The sequence below is a fragment of the Sinocyclocheilus grahami genome, unplaced genomic scaffold (assembly GCF_001515645.1).
Source record: "Sinocyclocheilus grahami isolate Dianchi unplaced genomic scaffold, SAMN03320097.WGS_v1.1 scaffold688.1, whole genome shotgun sequence".
Taxonomy (NCBI): Eukaryota; Metazoa; Chordata; class Actinopteri; order Cypriniformes; family Cyprinidae; genus Sinocyclocheilus; species Sinocyclocheilus grahami.
Window position 1 is genome coordinate 337,213 of NW_015505867.1, and position 13,522 is coordinate 350,734.

The window sequence follows — 13,522 nt, forward strand, 5'->3', positions numbered from 1 at the left end:
CACAACTGTTGGGTTACAAGTCTGACTCTCTAACCATTAGGCCATGACTGCCCCCTAATGAATGAGAATACTCGCACATTCACAGAAAATAGCGTAGTTCCTCTTTGCAAAATAGCTTGTGTATCATTTAGTTTTGTGCATTTTTGACGTTCTCTGAAATTCTGGTCTTATTTCCGTCACTGTTATTTTCATTACTCTTGACTTTTGCTATTGGTTGGATTTGGTTTCTAATTTGGACCATTCTCTGGATTTGACCCTGTGTTTCTGTGACATCCTGAGCTTAAACTTCTGCGAATGAGTATTAAATCCTGCTGTCTGAATCATACTGAAGTTGCTAACAAAGGCTATATATCTTGATTCAAGAGGAAACTTTTATTACTCAGGTTGTTTGTCATGTAGCCTAGTTCAGGAGACTTGAACCTTCTGTTTACTAATGTGTTAGATGTTTAAATTGTTCATAGCAGAGTACAGTTTGTGACATTGTTGAGATCTCCTTTGTGCTTTTGATCTCCTTTGTGTGTTTTTTTCTGACACATCCTAAAACATAGTGAAATCAATGACTTATTATTATTACATAATGTCAGAATAATCATTGTGAGAACAATAAACTTGTGGGTTTTATTTTTAACAGCATGTGGTTAGGTTAGCCTGCAAGTGTTTCCAACCACTGTTGGCAGAGAATTGTTAACTCTAATGGCGGCACTTGTCTGTTCTTGTGATAGAGAGAAGCAGAGAGGTGGTGAGATACATGCTCACACGTTCGCACAACAACCGAAAGTACCTTATGCTCCTCCATTACACTGCATTTCGCCGCAGATGATCTGATTTGCCGTAAATGGCACAGCCTTCACAGTAACATTGTAGTGGATTGTTTGTTTGTGGCTTGTGTTCTTAAGTTTGCACTCATTAAATATGTGTCTGTGTGGGTGTTTAACAGCAGAGTTACCAACAAACATCCATTTATTCAACACATTATATTAAATATAATAAAGCATATTAATGCATCATGTTTTGGAATTCAAACTCCTGCTTCAGAATATTTCCCATGTTTCCAAAAATGACTACCAAGATTTGCCAAGATATCAAAGTCTGTATTGAAAAGTCCTATATCTAAATATGCACATTTGATCAAAGCTAAAAAATCAATACAATAAAATCTCATCAAATTCTTCTAGGACCAAATGATCTGAGCTGCTTTCCATATTCATTTTATTGTTTATTTACTATTCACTGGATTTGACCCTGTGTTTCTGTGACATCCTGAGCTTAAACTTCTGCGAATGAGTATTAAATCCTGCTGTCTGAATCATACTGAAGTTGCTAACAAAGGCTATATATCTTAGCTCAAGAGGAAACTTTTATTACTCAGGTTGTTTGTCATGTAGCCTAGTTCAGGAGACTTGAACCTTCTGTTTACTAATGTGTTAGATGTTTAAATTGTTCATAGAAGAGTACAGTTTGTGACATTGTTGAGATCTCCTTTGTGCTTTTGATCTCCTTTGTGTTTTTTTTTTCAAAACTAAGTTGAACCTCCATGGAATGGACATCCATAGAATCTTTATAGGCCTATTGGACAAAAGGTTATAATAGAAAATGGTATTTTAGATTATTTAAATGTTCTTCACACTTTTATCACTAAATAGTTAACCCTGGGTCATTCTAAACCCCTGATAAACAGAATCCAGTGTTATCTATCTTTTCATTTCACACTGCTCATAATTTACGCAGGGTTAACAGTTAATTCTGGGTATTCATAAAATGACGTTCCACACTGTAAAACGTTAACGTTCTTATTTGCATATTTGCAGTGTCAGGGTCATCGATTGGACGAATGCAGCAACAACCTGTTTATATAATGACTTGCGCATCCTCTTATTTTTGCAGTCTGTACACGTTGGGAACCGTAATGCGGGGTTAAGATTGCAAACATGGGGCTAACCCTGCTTCAGAGCAGGTTTCATAACCCTGCTTCTAAATCTCAAGAGTGTAACGCTCCTTATAAAATAGGCAGTTCCGGTTCTTGAGTCTGATTGATTGAGCCGCGTTCAAAGCTGTTGTAAATTACTCTACAAACATACACCTTTGACCTCATTACAACAGTATTCCTGTGCCACTGCTCTACCAATCAGAATCAAGGACTGAAAATTTTGGTTTTAAAATAAAGAAATACGCCCCAAGAAGCAGTTGTTTACAGTGAATTTAGAACAGCTAAGGGCCATTGTTAGCACCTATACGTATTATATAACCAGGGATGTAACGAGGGATGTGATGATTCAAGTCTTGTTGAGATGTTAAATGAATCACGATACATTTGGGGGCGGGGGTTTAAATGAATGTACAGTATCTCTGAGGGGAACTGACTGCTTTCAGAAAAGTTTAGGTGCATCTCGCCTCTGTGTAACATTGCTGTTTGCAGCCAGTAACCACAGAAACGCTATATCGCTGCTATTCCATAAGTGTCACATATGTGTGAGAGTGAATTTGCATTCTCATGCAGTCTGTCTGCTTTTATGTAGTTTCATGTAGCATAATTTCACAGAGCTAATGTCAGACCATTCTGCTTTTGCTTCAAATGCATTTTCTGTACAAGGTGCACATTTGCATTTCCAGAGTAGAAATGCAAATGTGGACATTAAGAAAAAAAATGTTTTTTTAATATAAAAATATTTATTTTATTAGTATTATTTATTTATTTGATTTGTTTTCCAATTTAAATTTATTTGAGTTATTTGACATATTTCAAAATCACAAAGAAATATGCAGCATTTTGCCTGAGAAATAACAAAAGAACACTTTTTCATTTATTTGTCTTAAATGTGAGAAATTCATATCGTGAATCGTATCGCATCATGAATTGATTAAGTCATTACATCCCTAATTACCACACAATGCATATATTAAAGGCAAAATATATGTATTAATATGCTACTTTTTAAAAATGAAAAATCATTAATTCCATCCTTTTGTTAGAAAAATAGTCCCTGACAGTAAACCAGGGATCCTCAAATCTGGCCAACGAGATCCATTTTCCTGCAGAGTTTAGCTCTAACCCTAATCAAACACACCTGAGCAAGCTAATCAGTGTCACAGGTAGGTGAGTTTGATCAGGGTTGGAGCTAAACTCTGCAGCGGATTGGCCCTCCAGGGCAAGATTTGAGGAACCCTGCAGTAAACGTAATAAAATGTTCCTGTATATGCTTTTTCTGATGGAGCTCAAATGAGACCAGATACTGGATCTGTTCTCACACGCTGATATTTTTCATTTTATTATTTTTTATATTTTTAAACAATATTTAATATTTCCTCACGCACATACACCATCTTATCTCTCAGCAGAGTTCTCTCATAATTTAAACCAGACCAGTTTGTGGCATAGCATGAGCTCGCCTAATAAGCACCATTAAACAGTGTAACTCGATGAACATACTTTACCGTACCTGAAACAGAATTTTTTCTCCTGCATGAGAATAGTTTCTTTGACGGGGACAGGGTTGCCAAACAAAACCAGCCCAATTGCTATTCAAAACTAGGTCAAAACTAGCCCAATCGCATTTTTCTCAGTGGTTTTTCCTCCGTTGAGTGACCCCTTCGTCAAAATTGTGTTCCGGTGGATGGAGGGAGATAGCTTTAACCTGTGCTTTAACCTGGAAAAAACAACCCACGCCAACAGTGTAAAAGTAGCCCAGTTGGCAACACTGGACAGGGGAAGGACGTGGTCTCCAAATTAAAGGTGAAAGACGCAAGCATAACGCCAGCAGGAGTTACTCATGCTGAAATGCATAATACATGGAACCGCGGCAATACTGATGTAATGAGGTCAAAGGTATACGTTTGTAGAGTCATTTACAACGACTTTGAACACAGCTCACCCAATCAGAATCAAGGACCGGAACTATCCGTTTTACAAAAAGGGCTTTAGAACGACTATAACCTGGCTTAGGTGCTGTGTGAAAAGCCATTTGGTTCTTTTAGTAACTGATCACTAAAAGGTTATTTGGGGAACCTAAAATGGTTCTTCTATTGAATCACTGTGAAACCCCCCTTTTGGACCCTTGGGAAAGGGTATTTAAATATAAATGTGAACTATGAAAGAGCAGCCTATGAGCAGTGCATTTTTCCTCTGGCCCACTTTAGCACAGGTGATTTCTGGGAAGATTCCTCAGACTGTGTTATCTGATTTGTGATCTGATTACAGAGTTGCTCCCACTCATACAGTATTATGGCAATCAGATGAAATATTTTATTGTATAATGTATTTTCAGTACACGTGTACAAACTAATGCATCTCCACTTATATTGTTTTGATTATACATGTAATATCCCATCGTATATTGTGTGGCAACCAAAACCAAGCTCATACTAAAAACCACTGCATAGAAGACCCTAGAAGACCACAGTACTTCGTTCAGGTCTGAGATGCGGAAAACCACAATAAAGTGGCCTATTGGTTACACATTATTTTCCTTTGAAATGATTCCCATTTGAACTTCCTCAGCCAGCTGCTGCCAACTCATTCTCAAACTAATAATAACCCCACTGATAATAAGTGTAATTTTTTCATTGTGTAAGCATAGGGCATACTGGAGATCAAATCATCTTTGAGTTGTTTGGTTCAAGCTCTTTTTAGAGTTAATGTAGTAAAGTCAGCAGAGAGGTAAACAAAGAACTGTCAAGAACTGTTAAGTGTTTGTGTGAGGGGAAGGTGAAGGTTTTGTTTTATGCCAGCAGAAGCAGAAAAAGGTCATTTCTGATTGCGTTGCAGATTGCAAAGAGTGTGTGCTTTTTCTAATCTGTAGCAGTTCATCAGACATCTCACCACACCAACACACATTTGATCTGACAACGGCTAATATCTATATGTGATTGGAGGGGGGCATGGCTAACCACATCCTGTGTGACTGCATCTGTCTGAACTATGCACAACATCTGCACACGAACGAACTGACTGTGCTCTTTTTCCTAACCTCATTTAACATGCAAGTATTGTCCAGCAACTTAAATTCAGTTACATAATTATACGCCTAAACTTGAGAATTGGCCAAATTCAGCCGTGTTATAAAGAATGCTATAGTAAAGTACCACGTAAACTACAGTATATTTATATTTTTAGTGTGGGGATCTAAATATATATATATATATATATTTTTTTCTAATGTTGTTTTGGACCCCCATTGACTTTAATTGCATGGGCATAAACAGCCAAAACATCTTCTCTTGTATTTCACACAATAAATAAAGTCAAAAAGGTTTGGAGCAACATGAGTGTGAGTAAATGCTGACGCAATACTATTTTTTGGTGAACTATGCCTTTAATACATTTCCGTTAGCTTTTTGATCGTTTTGCTTGATTTATCACATTGGTCTCTAGAGTGCTGAATTCTTTATTGAGCAATCAAAGAGTTTTATGCAAAGTAAACTGGACATTTCAATGTTGGCCATTTCAATGTACCAGCACTATTTTAATGTCTCTTGCATCACCCGATGCACACAATTAGGTGCCATTGGCTCTTATACATCTCAAAAGGATAACTATAAAGTTGTAAATATGGCCTTGGACGACTTCTGTACTCATTTTTTCAGAAACATAAAACCTTAGAAGGCTCAAAAAGAACAAGGGATGGTGAGAGACACAAATATACAAAACCATGTTTAATACAGTTATTGCTAAGCCGTTTGTTTTTGTTGTTCAAATGAGCTATTTTTCTTAATGCAATCTGTAAAATAATCTAAAGCCGTCTTTTTGCTGTCTCTGACATTTGCATACGACTGTCGCTTTTCACCCCCCTATCGTGTGAGTCGAACAAAACGTCCAAATCAGTAATGAAACAGCTGTTGCCCTCCACTTAATCATCATGAATGAATAATGAATGTATGCATATATCCACACAAAACGAATGACCGCCAGTAATTCTGAAAAAAGGGTGGGTTTTCTAGGGTTAATCCATGTAAATAATTATTTAAAATGATAAAATAATTATTCTAGACCTGATAATTGATAACTGCCCATATTACTGAAGCAGTGTTTAAAGATTAATAATTTAGTGGAGAAATATTGGCAATTTTCACCTCGTTCTCAAAGTTTTATTTATTTATTTATTACTATTATTTTTTATTTTTATTTTTGAGAAAACAATTCATACCTGGTCTGGTGGTCACATATATTTCAACACATCCAAAAGCTCAAACTGGTTCCAAAAATTCCAATACAGTTATGATCAGAACTCCACACAGCTCCCATAGCGTTATTGGTCTGTCAATGGGTGGACATAGTGAAGGTGACAGTATGACAGTAAAACAATTTAAACCAAAATCAGTGCTACACCTCTACATAGTATTTGCGTTATTTATTTTTTTTAGCTGTAGCTGTGTAATTAGCCTAATATTGCATAGCCAGACTGTCATTATCAAAAATTAACCCCTTCAGGGTGAAAATGTCCTGATCAACCAATTGTGTTACATCTATTGCCAGAATAGAGCTGCTGTGTATGTTGTAACTCTTTTAGGGTTATAGAAGGAAATGACGCATCAAAGGATAAAAGTAGTCTGGCATGGCTTAGAGAGATACGTTTAGTGTATAGAGAAAAAATGACTAAATGTGTCACACCTATTATTATAACATCCACATTTTATTTCATTTGAATTATATGTGAATAATAATTTAGTTTATATATTTGTTTGTTTGGTAGTTTTAGTTTGAGTAAACAGAAATGTTACTCTAATCCAATATTTAATCACATTTTGTACAATTTCTTATTTATTTATTTTTCTGCAGTTTTCCAAGAGCAGACCTTTATTTCGGGCAGCGATGTGACTTTACGATGTGACAACCTCACTGTTGTCAAATGGAATGAATTAATTTATATAATCTGGAACATCAGCCAGCAAAACAGAACGTGTTGGCTTGGTTTGTCACCCAAGCTGGACGACACATGCAATGATGGAAAGAAGCTGTACAACACCTCAGATGGCGTTTCCCTATTCATTCCCAAGATTTCAATAGAAGATGAAGGATTTTACTTTTGTGATGTATCATATAAAGGAGGAAGCTCTGCACTACATGTGACTGTAAGCGGTGAGTACAAACACAATTTATTGCAAAAACTGAAAACGTTTGTAGTTTACAAAACAGTTTAGGTATAATTACACTGATCTGATTTTACCTAGTTTCAGTCAGTGATAGGCTAGTTATGTCTCTCAGTGTTCCACTGTAGTCATGAACTACTGATTGTGGGGACTCTCCATAGGCATAATGGTTTTTATGCTGTACAAACTGTATTTTCTATTGCCCTACACCAACCCTACCCCTAACAGGAAACGTTCTGCATTTTTACTTTCTCAAAAAAACTAATTCTGTATGATTTATAAGCTTTTGTACCCATGGGGACCTCAATTTAAGTTCCCACCGTGACACAAGTCCCCATGAGTCTGTGTGTATTCAGGTTAAGTCCCCACCAGGATATATAAACCTGTACACATATCACACACACACACACACACACATACACACACAGACACACACACACACACACACACACACACAAATAGTATTTAGAGCTAACAGTGAAACCATACCATACTGTATTATTCTGATATCATACTGATAAATTAAATTAAAGCTTATTTTTGTTTTTAGTTATCAACGTTTCCACCAAGCAGTACAGAGAAAACAATCAAAGGATTGCTGTCTGTAATTCCAAATACAAAATGAAAGCACCCACTCTTCATTGGGAACCTGCCTTGAACTTTCCCTCCAACGTCAGTTCTGTCAAGAAGCTTGGCAAGTTTTTTATGCTGGAGAATCAAGTATATCTGCCGGAAAATCTCAACATCAGTGAGCTCACCTGTGTGGCCACATACACCTCTGAGTCCGGCTCTGTGCAGCACAGGAGCACACTTTATCTTCCAGGTGAGCACACTGTACATGAAAAGGAATTGAGAATTGATTTCATAAGTGGATCAGTAGTGAATTCTTCTGCTACAGGTGCTTCCTACGGGCTTGATTTTTATAAATCAGATTTCCTAGATTTTATTTTTTTTAATAGCTTTGTCATTTATATTGCTGCTTTTCTAATACATGTTTTTTAAACTATGAAAATTCATCATAAAAATAATTATCGCATTAAAAAAAACCTGATGATCTAAAAACAGAGTGAGATGATAATAATACACCCTTTAAACCTCTTGCATATTTATTATTAACAATAATGTATACACATTTTTACACAAAGACGCATATTACACATATTGAGGCGATACTTCAACAATGACCATCTATCAAAAGTCAGTGTACTTATTTACCAAGGAGGCAACAGTGTCAGTGAAGGGTTTGATATGAAATATGAGATGATGCAATGTGTAAAGAAAACAAATCTATGTAAATAATATATATGAAATAAAAAATTAAGGGATTTTACACAACACATGATTTGAGACGCTTTTGAGGAAAAAAAGGACAGAATTCTTGTCAGACGCATGTTTATTTATTTTCAAGAGAGGTTACTTTCTCAATGTCCACATTGTCAAAATTGCCAATATTTTAAGAAAAACTCTTTGATGAAAAATGAAGCAAACTTGGAGCAAATCGGTGTTTAACGGACAGCACAAACCATATAGAGTGAATAAACTCACATACAGCACATTAATTAAAGTGGTTTATTGGGTTTTCCCAATATTGCAGACTAATATTCTTTTAAACTTTTTTTTGTCTATATTGCATTGTAACATGTATTATATTACAAAATAAACAAATACTCTCTTTTTTCAGGTTCACAAAACTCAAATCCCTCATCTCCATGGAAAAATATTGCCATATCAGTTGGCTCTGTTTTTTTTGTTCTTGTAGCGCTGCTTGCGGTTTACAAACTACGCAGAAAGTTTTATGACATAAGGTGGGATCTTCTACTCCCTTGATTCACTGCCGTTGAGCTGAATTACTTTGCATAGTATGATGATTAATTAAAAGACAAATAACTTATTGAAATCTGTTTGTCTTTGCATTGTCTTTTTAGTGCGTTGAAGATGCTTTGCTGCAAATCCAAAATCTCAACACCAGTTGAAGACAAACCACCCCAGGTAAGAAGTCTCTATCAAACTCTGTTTTTATACTACACCAAACTCACAACCACTGATTCGGTGTGTATTTATTGTAAAAGTGTTTTGTAAGGCTCACTGAAGCGTATGTCTGTGTGTATTAAGCCCGCTGATGTTGAAGAGGTGGAACCCTATGCAAGTTACGTACAGAGAGTCAATTCCATCTACAACTCCTCAGCTGAACTCTTCAACGCCTGAGAGACACTCGCTTTTCATGATGAAACAGGATACCAGAAGAGAACTGAGGGCAAAGATATGTCTGTGGTCAAAATTACACATGAAAAACAGTACTAGTGGAAAATAGTCATCTCAAGAGAGCATCCCCGAAGCAAACAGCACCTGACTGAGGAGCAAAAGTCACACTGACTCAAAAGATGAAAGGTGATGACAAAGGAACATTTGTCTTAGTATGCAATGAGGAATAACTGGGACATCTTCAGCATCAGCGATATCACTAATATGTAGATTTGTAGAGAACGAACCTGGTTAGATATTAATCAAATTTGTACATATTTATATCAGAGTGAAACTAAAATCAACTGCAAACAATGTTTTTATTGCTAAATACTAAGCAGACCTGATGTAGAGAACCTATTTTACATTGCACATAATTAAAAGTATGTAAATAAACGTTATTATTGTACTTTTCAGAATGGTATATGTTCTTACAGACTTATGATTACGGTCCCCTATCAGTTTTGAACACAAACAACACAAGTGCGACAATTATTTTATGACCATTTAGCTTTTTTAAATCAAATCCACATTTTTTTGTGTGATCACCAAGTCACCAAGCTTCATATCATTCTGATGAAGTTATGATTTTTAAAAATTAAAAAAAAAAATTCTGTTAAAAATGACCAAACAATACCAGAGGGTTAACTTAACTACTCAGCTCAGCTTTCTCACATATTAGTAGTGTTTGATACCAGCGTTGTTTATTGTATCTGTACAAACAGGCCCTTCTCACCAGTCACAAATGGTCAGTGTTAAATAAAGAGTATGTGAACTGTACCTGCTTAAAACAGAGCCGCCTCCTCGGGGAGATTCAGTTTTGAACACAAACAACACAAGTGCGACAATTATTTTATGACCATTTAGCTTTTTTAAATCAAATCCACATTTTTTGTGTGATCACCAAGTCACCAAGCTTCATATCATTCTGATGAAGTTATGATTTTTAAAAATTAAAAAAAAAAAATTCTGTTAAAAATGACCAAACAATACCAGAGGGTTAACTTAACTACTCAGCTCAGCTTTCTCACATATTAGTAGTGTTTGATACCAGCGTTGTTTATTGTATCTGTACAAACAGGCCCTTCTCACCAGTCACAAATGGTCAGTGTTAAATAAAGAGTATGTGAACTGTACCTGCTTAAAACAGAGCCGCCTCCTCGGGGAGACTGTGTTGTGTGGTTGTTTTTAATAAAAATAGTAACTGTGTGTGATTTGTGGTCAAGCAGTGGAGATACAGACCATTTGAATCTTAGTCCTTTGTCCCCCTGAGAAGAAATCTCACATTGTCTCCTTCATTCAGTGTGATTCAGTGTTTAGGGGAACGATGTGGAAACTTAGGGGTAACTGTACACCAATCTGAATTCTTGTCACTGGAAAGGAAAGATCAGGTACGCCCTCAGATATCACACAGATACTCCTGCAGAAACTGAAACTGGTGGGATGTCATTGACTTTTTATTTTTTTGATTTTGCTGTGGGATTCCCCAAGCACTATGACAGTGTGAATTTTCATTTGATCCAAATTTAGACCTTAAAGCTCTGTACCTTTGTTCTGCGATTAGTCTCTACGATCACAATCTGCAGTACATAGCATCCAACATGAAAAGCATATTGCTTCCTCTAGTGGTTGTTTTTATGGTAGCATAGTCTCCTTGAAACATATGAATAGTTGCCCTCAGAATGAGAATTCCCTTCAAACAGCTGATTAAAAACATTGATGGACTCCAGTTCATCAATTAACATTTTATGAAGTGAAAATCTGCATGTTTGTAAAAAACAAATCCATCATCAAGGCGTTTTACTTTTAACTTTAAACCGTTGTTTCTAAAATACAAGTCTATCATCCATAATAACATGAAAAATCCACCCACCCACATATTTGTTTACAACTGTTTTGTACTGATTTTGCTTGTAAACAGTGCTTGATCTGTGCATATTTATTTTCTGATTCAGGAGAGGTGACTTTTTCACTGGAGAAAGTAATATTATGGATAAAGGACTCGTGTTTTAGCCAGAAAAGGTTAAAAACATCTTAATGATTTGTTTGTTTATTACAAACACGCAGCTTTTCACTTCACACAACGTTAATTGATGGACAGGAGTTGTGTGGATTACTTGTGATGTTTTTATCAGCTGTTTGGACTCTCATTCTGACGGCACCCATTCATTGCAGAGCATTCATTGGTGAGCAAGTGATGTAATGCCACATTTCTCCAAATTTGAAGAAGAAACAAACTCATCTACATCTTGGGTGGCCTGAGGGTGAGTACATTTTCAGCAAATTTTCATTTTTGTGTGAAGCATTCCTTTAACAGGGCTGTAAAGCATGCAAAAAATACAAAATAAAACAATAATAATAAATAAAAATAATAATAAAAAAGATGTTTATGCATGTGAATTATTATTGCCGAGGAAAAAACGTACACTGAACACATGTTGAGCAAATAGTGACCTTGAGCTTGGGAAAGGCGCATACAACTTATTATTATTATTGATAGTGGGCCAAATTGACAGTGTATTCTGCCAATAAACAATCTTTTTAGGTTTTTCAAAATTGGAACAGTAAAACAATTATGCACAAATTATTCATGAAACTACAATACAATTACATTACTATTATAATATTACAAAATACGAAATGCATGCGAATACTTGCCCCAACAAAAATGTGACAACTTTCACGTTTCCTTTATTATATTATATCCTTATATAATTGACTCTTGTCTGAATGCATGTGGTATTATTGCGTTCACTTGTTACCCAACATATGATGATACTGGATTTTTAGTTTGGAGGACAGAAAGAAAAAAATAATAATAATAATTTAAAGGGGTCATATGACTTTGCTAAAAAATTACATTATTTTGTGTATTTGGTGTAATGAAATGTGTTTATGCGGTTTAAGATGAAAAAAAACCACATTATTTCCCACATACTGTACATTATTGTTTCTCCTCTATGCCCCGCCTTTCTGAAACGCCTCGATTTTTACAAAGCTCATCGGTCTGAAAAGCGAGGTGTGCTCTGATTGGCCAGCTATCCAGTGCATTGTGATTGGCCGAATACCTCAAGCGTGTGACGGAAATGTTACGCCCCTTAACATACTGTGATGCCGTGTTCCGGTGTTCTGTCGATTTGTGCTACCCTGTCAGATTAAAACAGTGGGTATACAATTCGACAACGAAAATTGCTACCTGTAAAATTACGGTTTATTAAAGTCTACACCTACCCCAAGCCTAAACCTACCCTTACAGTAATGCAAATACAGTAATTATGATTTATAGTCATGATTGTGGCTTGGAGGGATACAGCAACAGGAAACCAACAATAAATATTTTTTTCCTACCTATTAGATTGTGTTTTATTAAAGTCTACACCTACCCCAAGCCTAAACCTACAGTTACAGTAATGCAGATACATTAAATATTGTTGTTCAGCGTGAGAAAAGGATGCAATATTGATGTGTGCATGCGCAGTAAACATAAAACCTGCTTTTGTGATCGGAGAAATGACAAACAACAAGCGCTACTCTACACTGCTCAAAACTCACGTTTGAATCATCAGTGGCAAATCCTTTAAATATGAAAACATACTTACAGTCTGTGAGTCAGCATTATTTGTCAGAACAGCCGGCATTGTAGGCTACTCTCCCAGGAAACAGTCCTCGTCCTCCATAAAATGCGTTGCCCACACATGAATATTTGGGCTGAACTGTTCTGGAACAGTGTTGTAAATACAACTTAACCACTGATTTCTAGTCGTGTCCTCTTTTGGAAGACCAAACAAAGTAGTTTCGCTTTCACAATGAAACACACGGCGTCTCCATGACATGGCGGCAGCAGCAACAACAATACTACAGCGAGAAGTTACGTCTTCTTTCTTTGCATGAACACATATATACATACAGGAATACAGACATAATATGCACTTTATTCACTGTGCACGTAGATGAAGGTAGTAATTCAAAAGTCTTAAACATATTTTACTTACATAAAGTGACAAAAACAGACCTGAAATGAAATAATTATAAAAAAAGAAAAGAAAAACAAATAAATACCCATTTTAAAAAGTTGAATATCATTGCAACCTATACAAAGTTAACACGCCGTTAAAGTTGTGCTTGTGTATCTCAGGTGTCCATTCCAACTGAATGTGCAGATTTCAGCCACAGAAGCATCTCGGTGCTCAACCCATAA

The 13,522-nt window shown here is 36.0% G+C and overlaps 1 protein-coding gene across 1 annotated transcript; it reads left to right on the forward strand.

Moving 5' to 3' along the window:
• The first annotated feature begins 6,256 nt into the window (after positions 1-6,256).
• Positions 6,257-9,733, forward strand: LOC107559489 (cell surface glycoprotein CD200 receptor 1-A-like). Its single transcript, XM_016243336.1, has 6 exons — positions 6,257-6,275; positions 6,773-7,072; positions 7,634-7,906; positions 8,765-8,888; positions 9,009-9,072; positions 9,196-9,733. Exons 1-6 carry the CDS (start codon positions 6,257-6,259, stop codon positions 9,286-9,288), a joined length of 873 nt encoding a protein of 290 aa, XP_016098822.1. The 3' UTR covers positions 9,289-9,733.
• The last annotated feature ends 3,789 nt before the right edge of the window (positions 9,734-13,522 follow it).

Bases quoted from the DNA above. Each gene is read 5' to 3' on its own strand.
- LOC107559489 (XM_016243336.1), top strand. The intron at 7,907-8,764 runs GTGAGCACACTG...CTCTTTTTTCAG, and splicing joins GAGCACACTTTATCTTCCAG to GTTCACAAAACTCAAATCCC. The intron at 8,889-9,008 runs GTGGGATCTTCT...TTGTCTTTTTAG, and splicing joins AGAAAGTTTTATGACATAAG to TGCGTTGAAGATGCTTTGCT.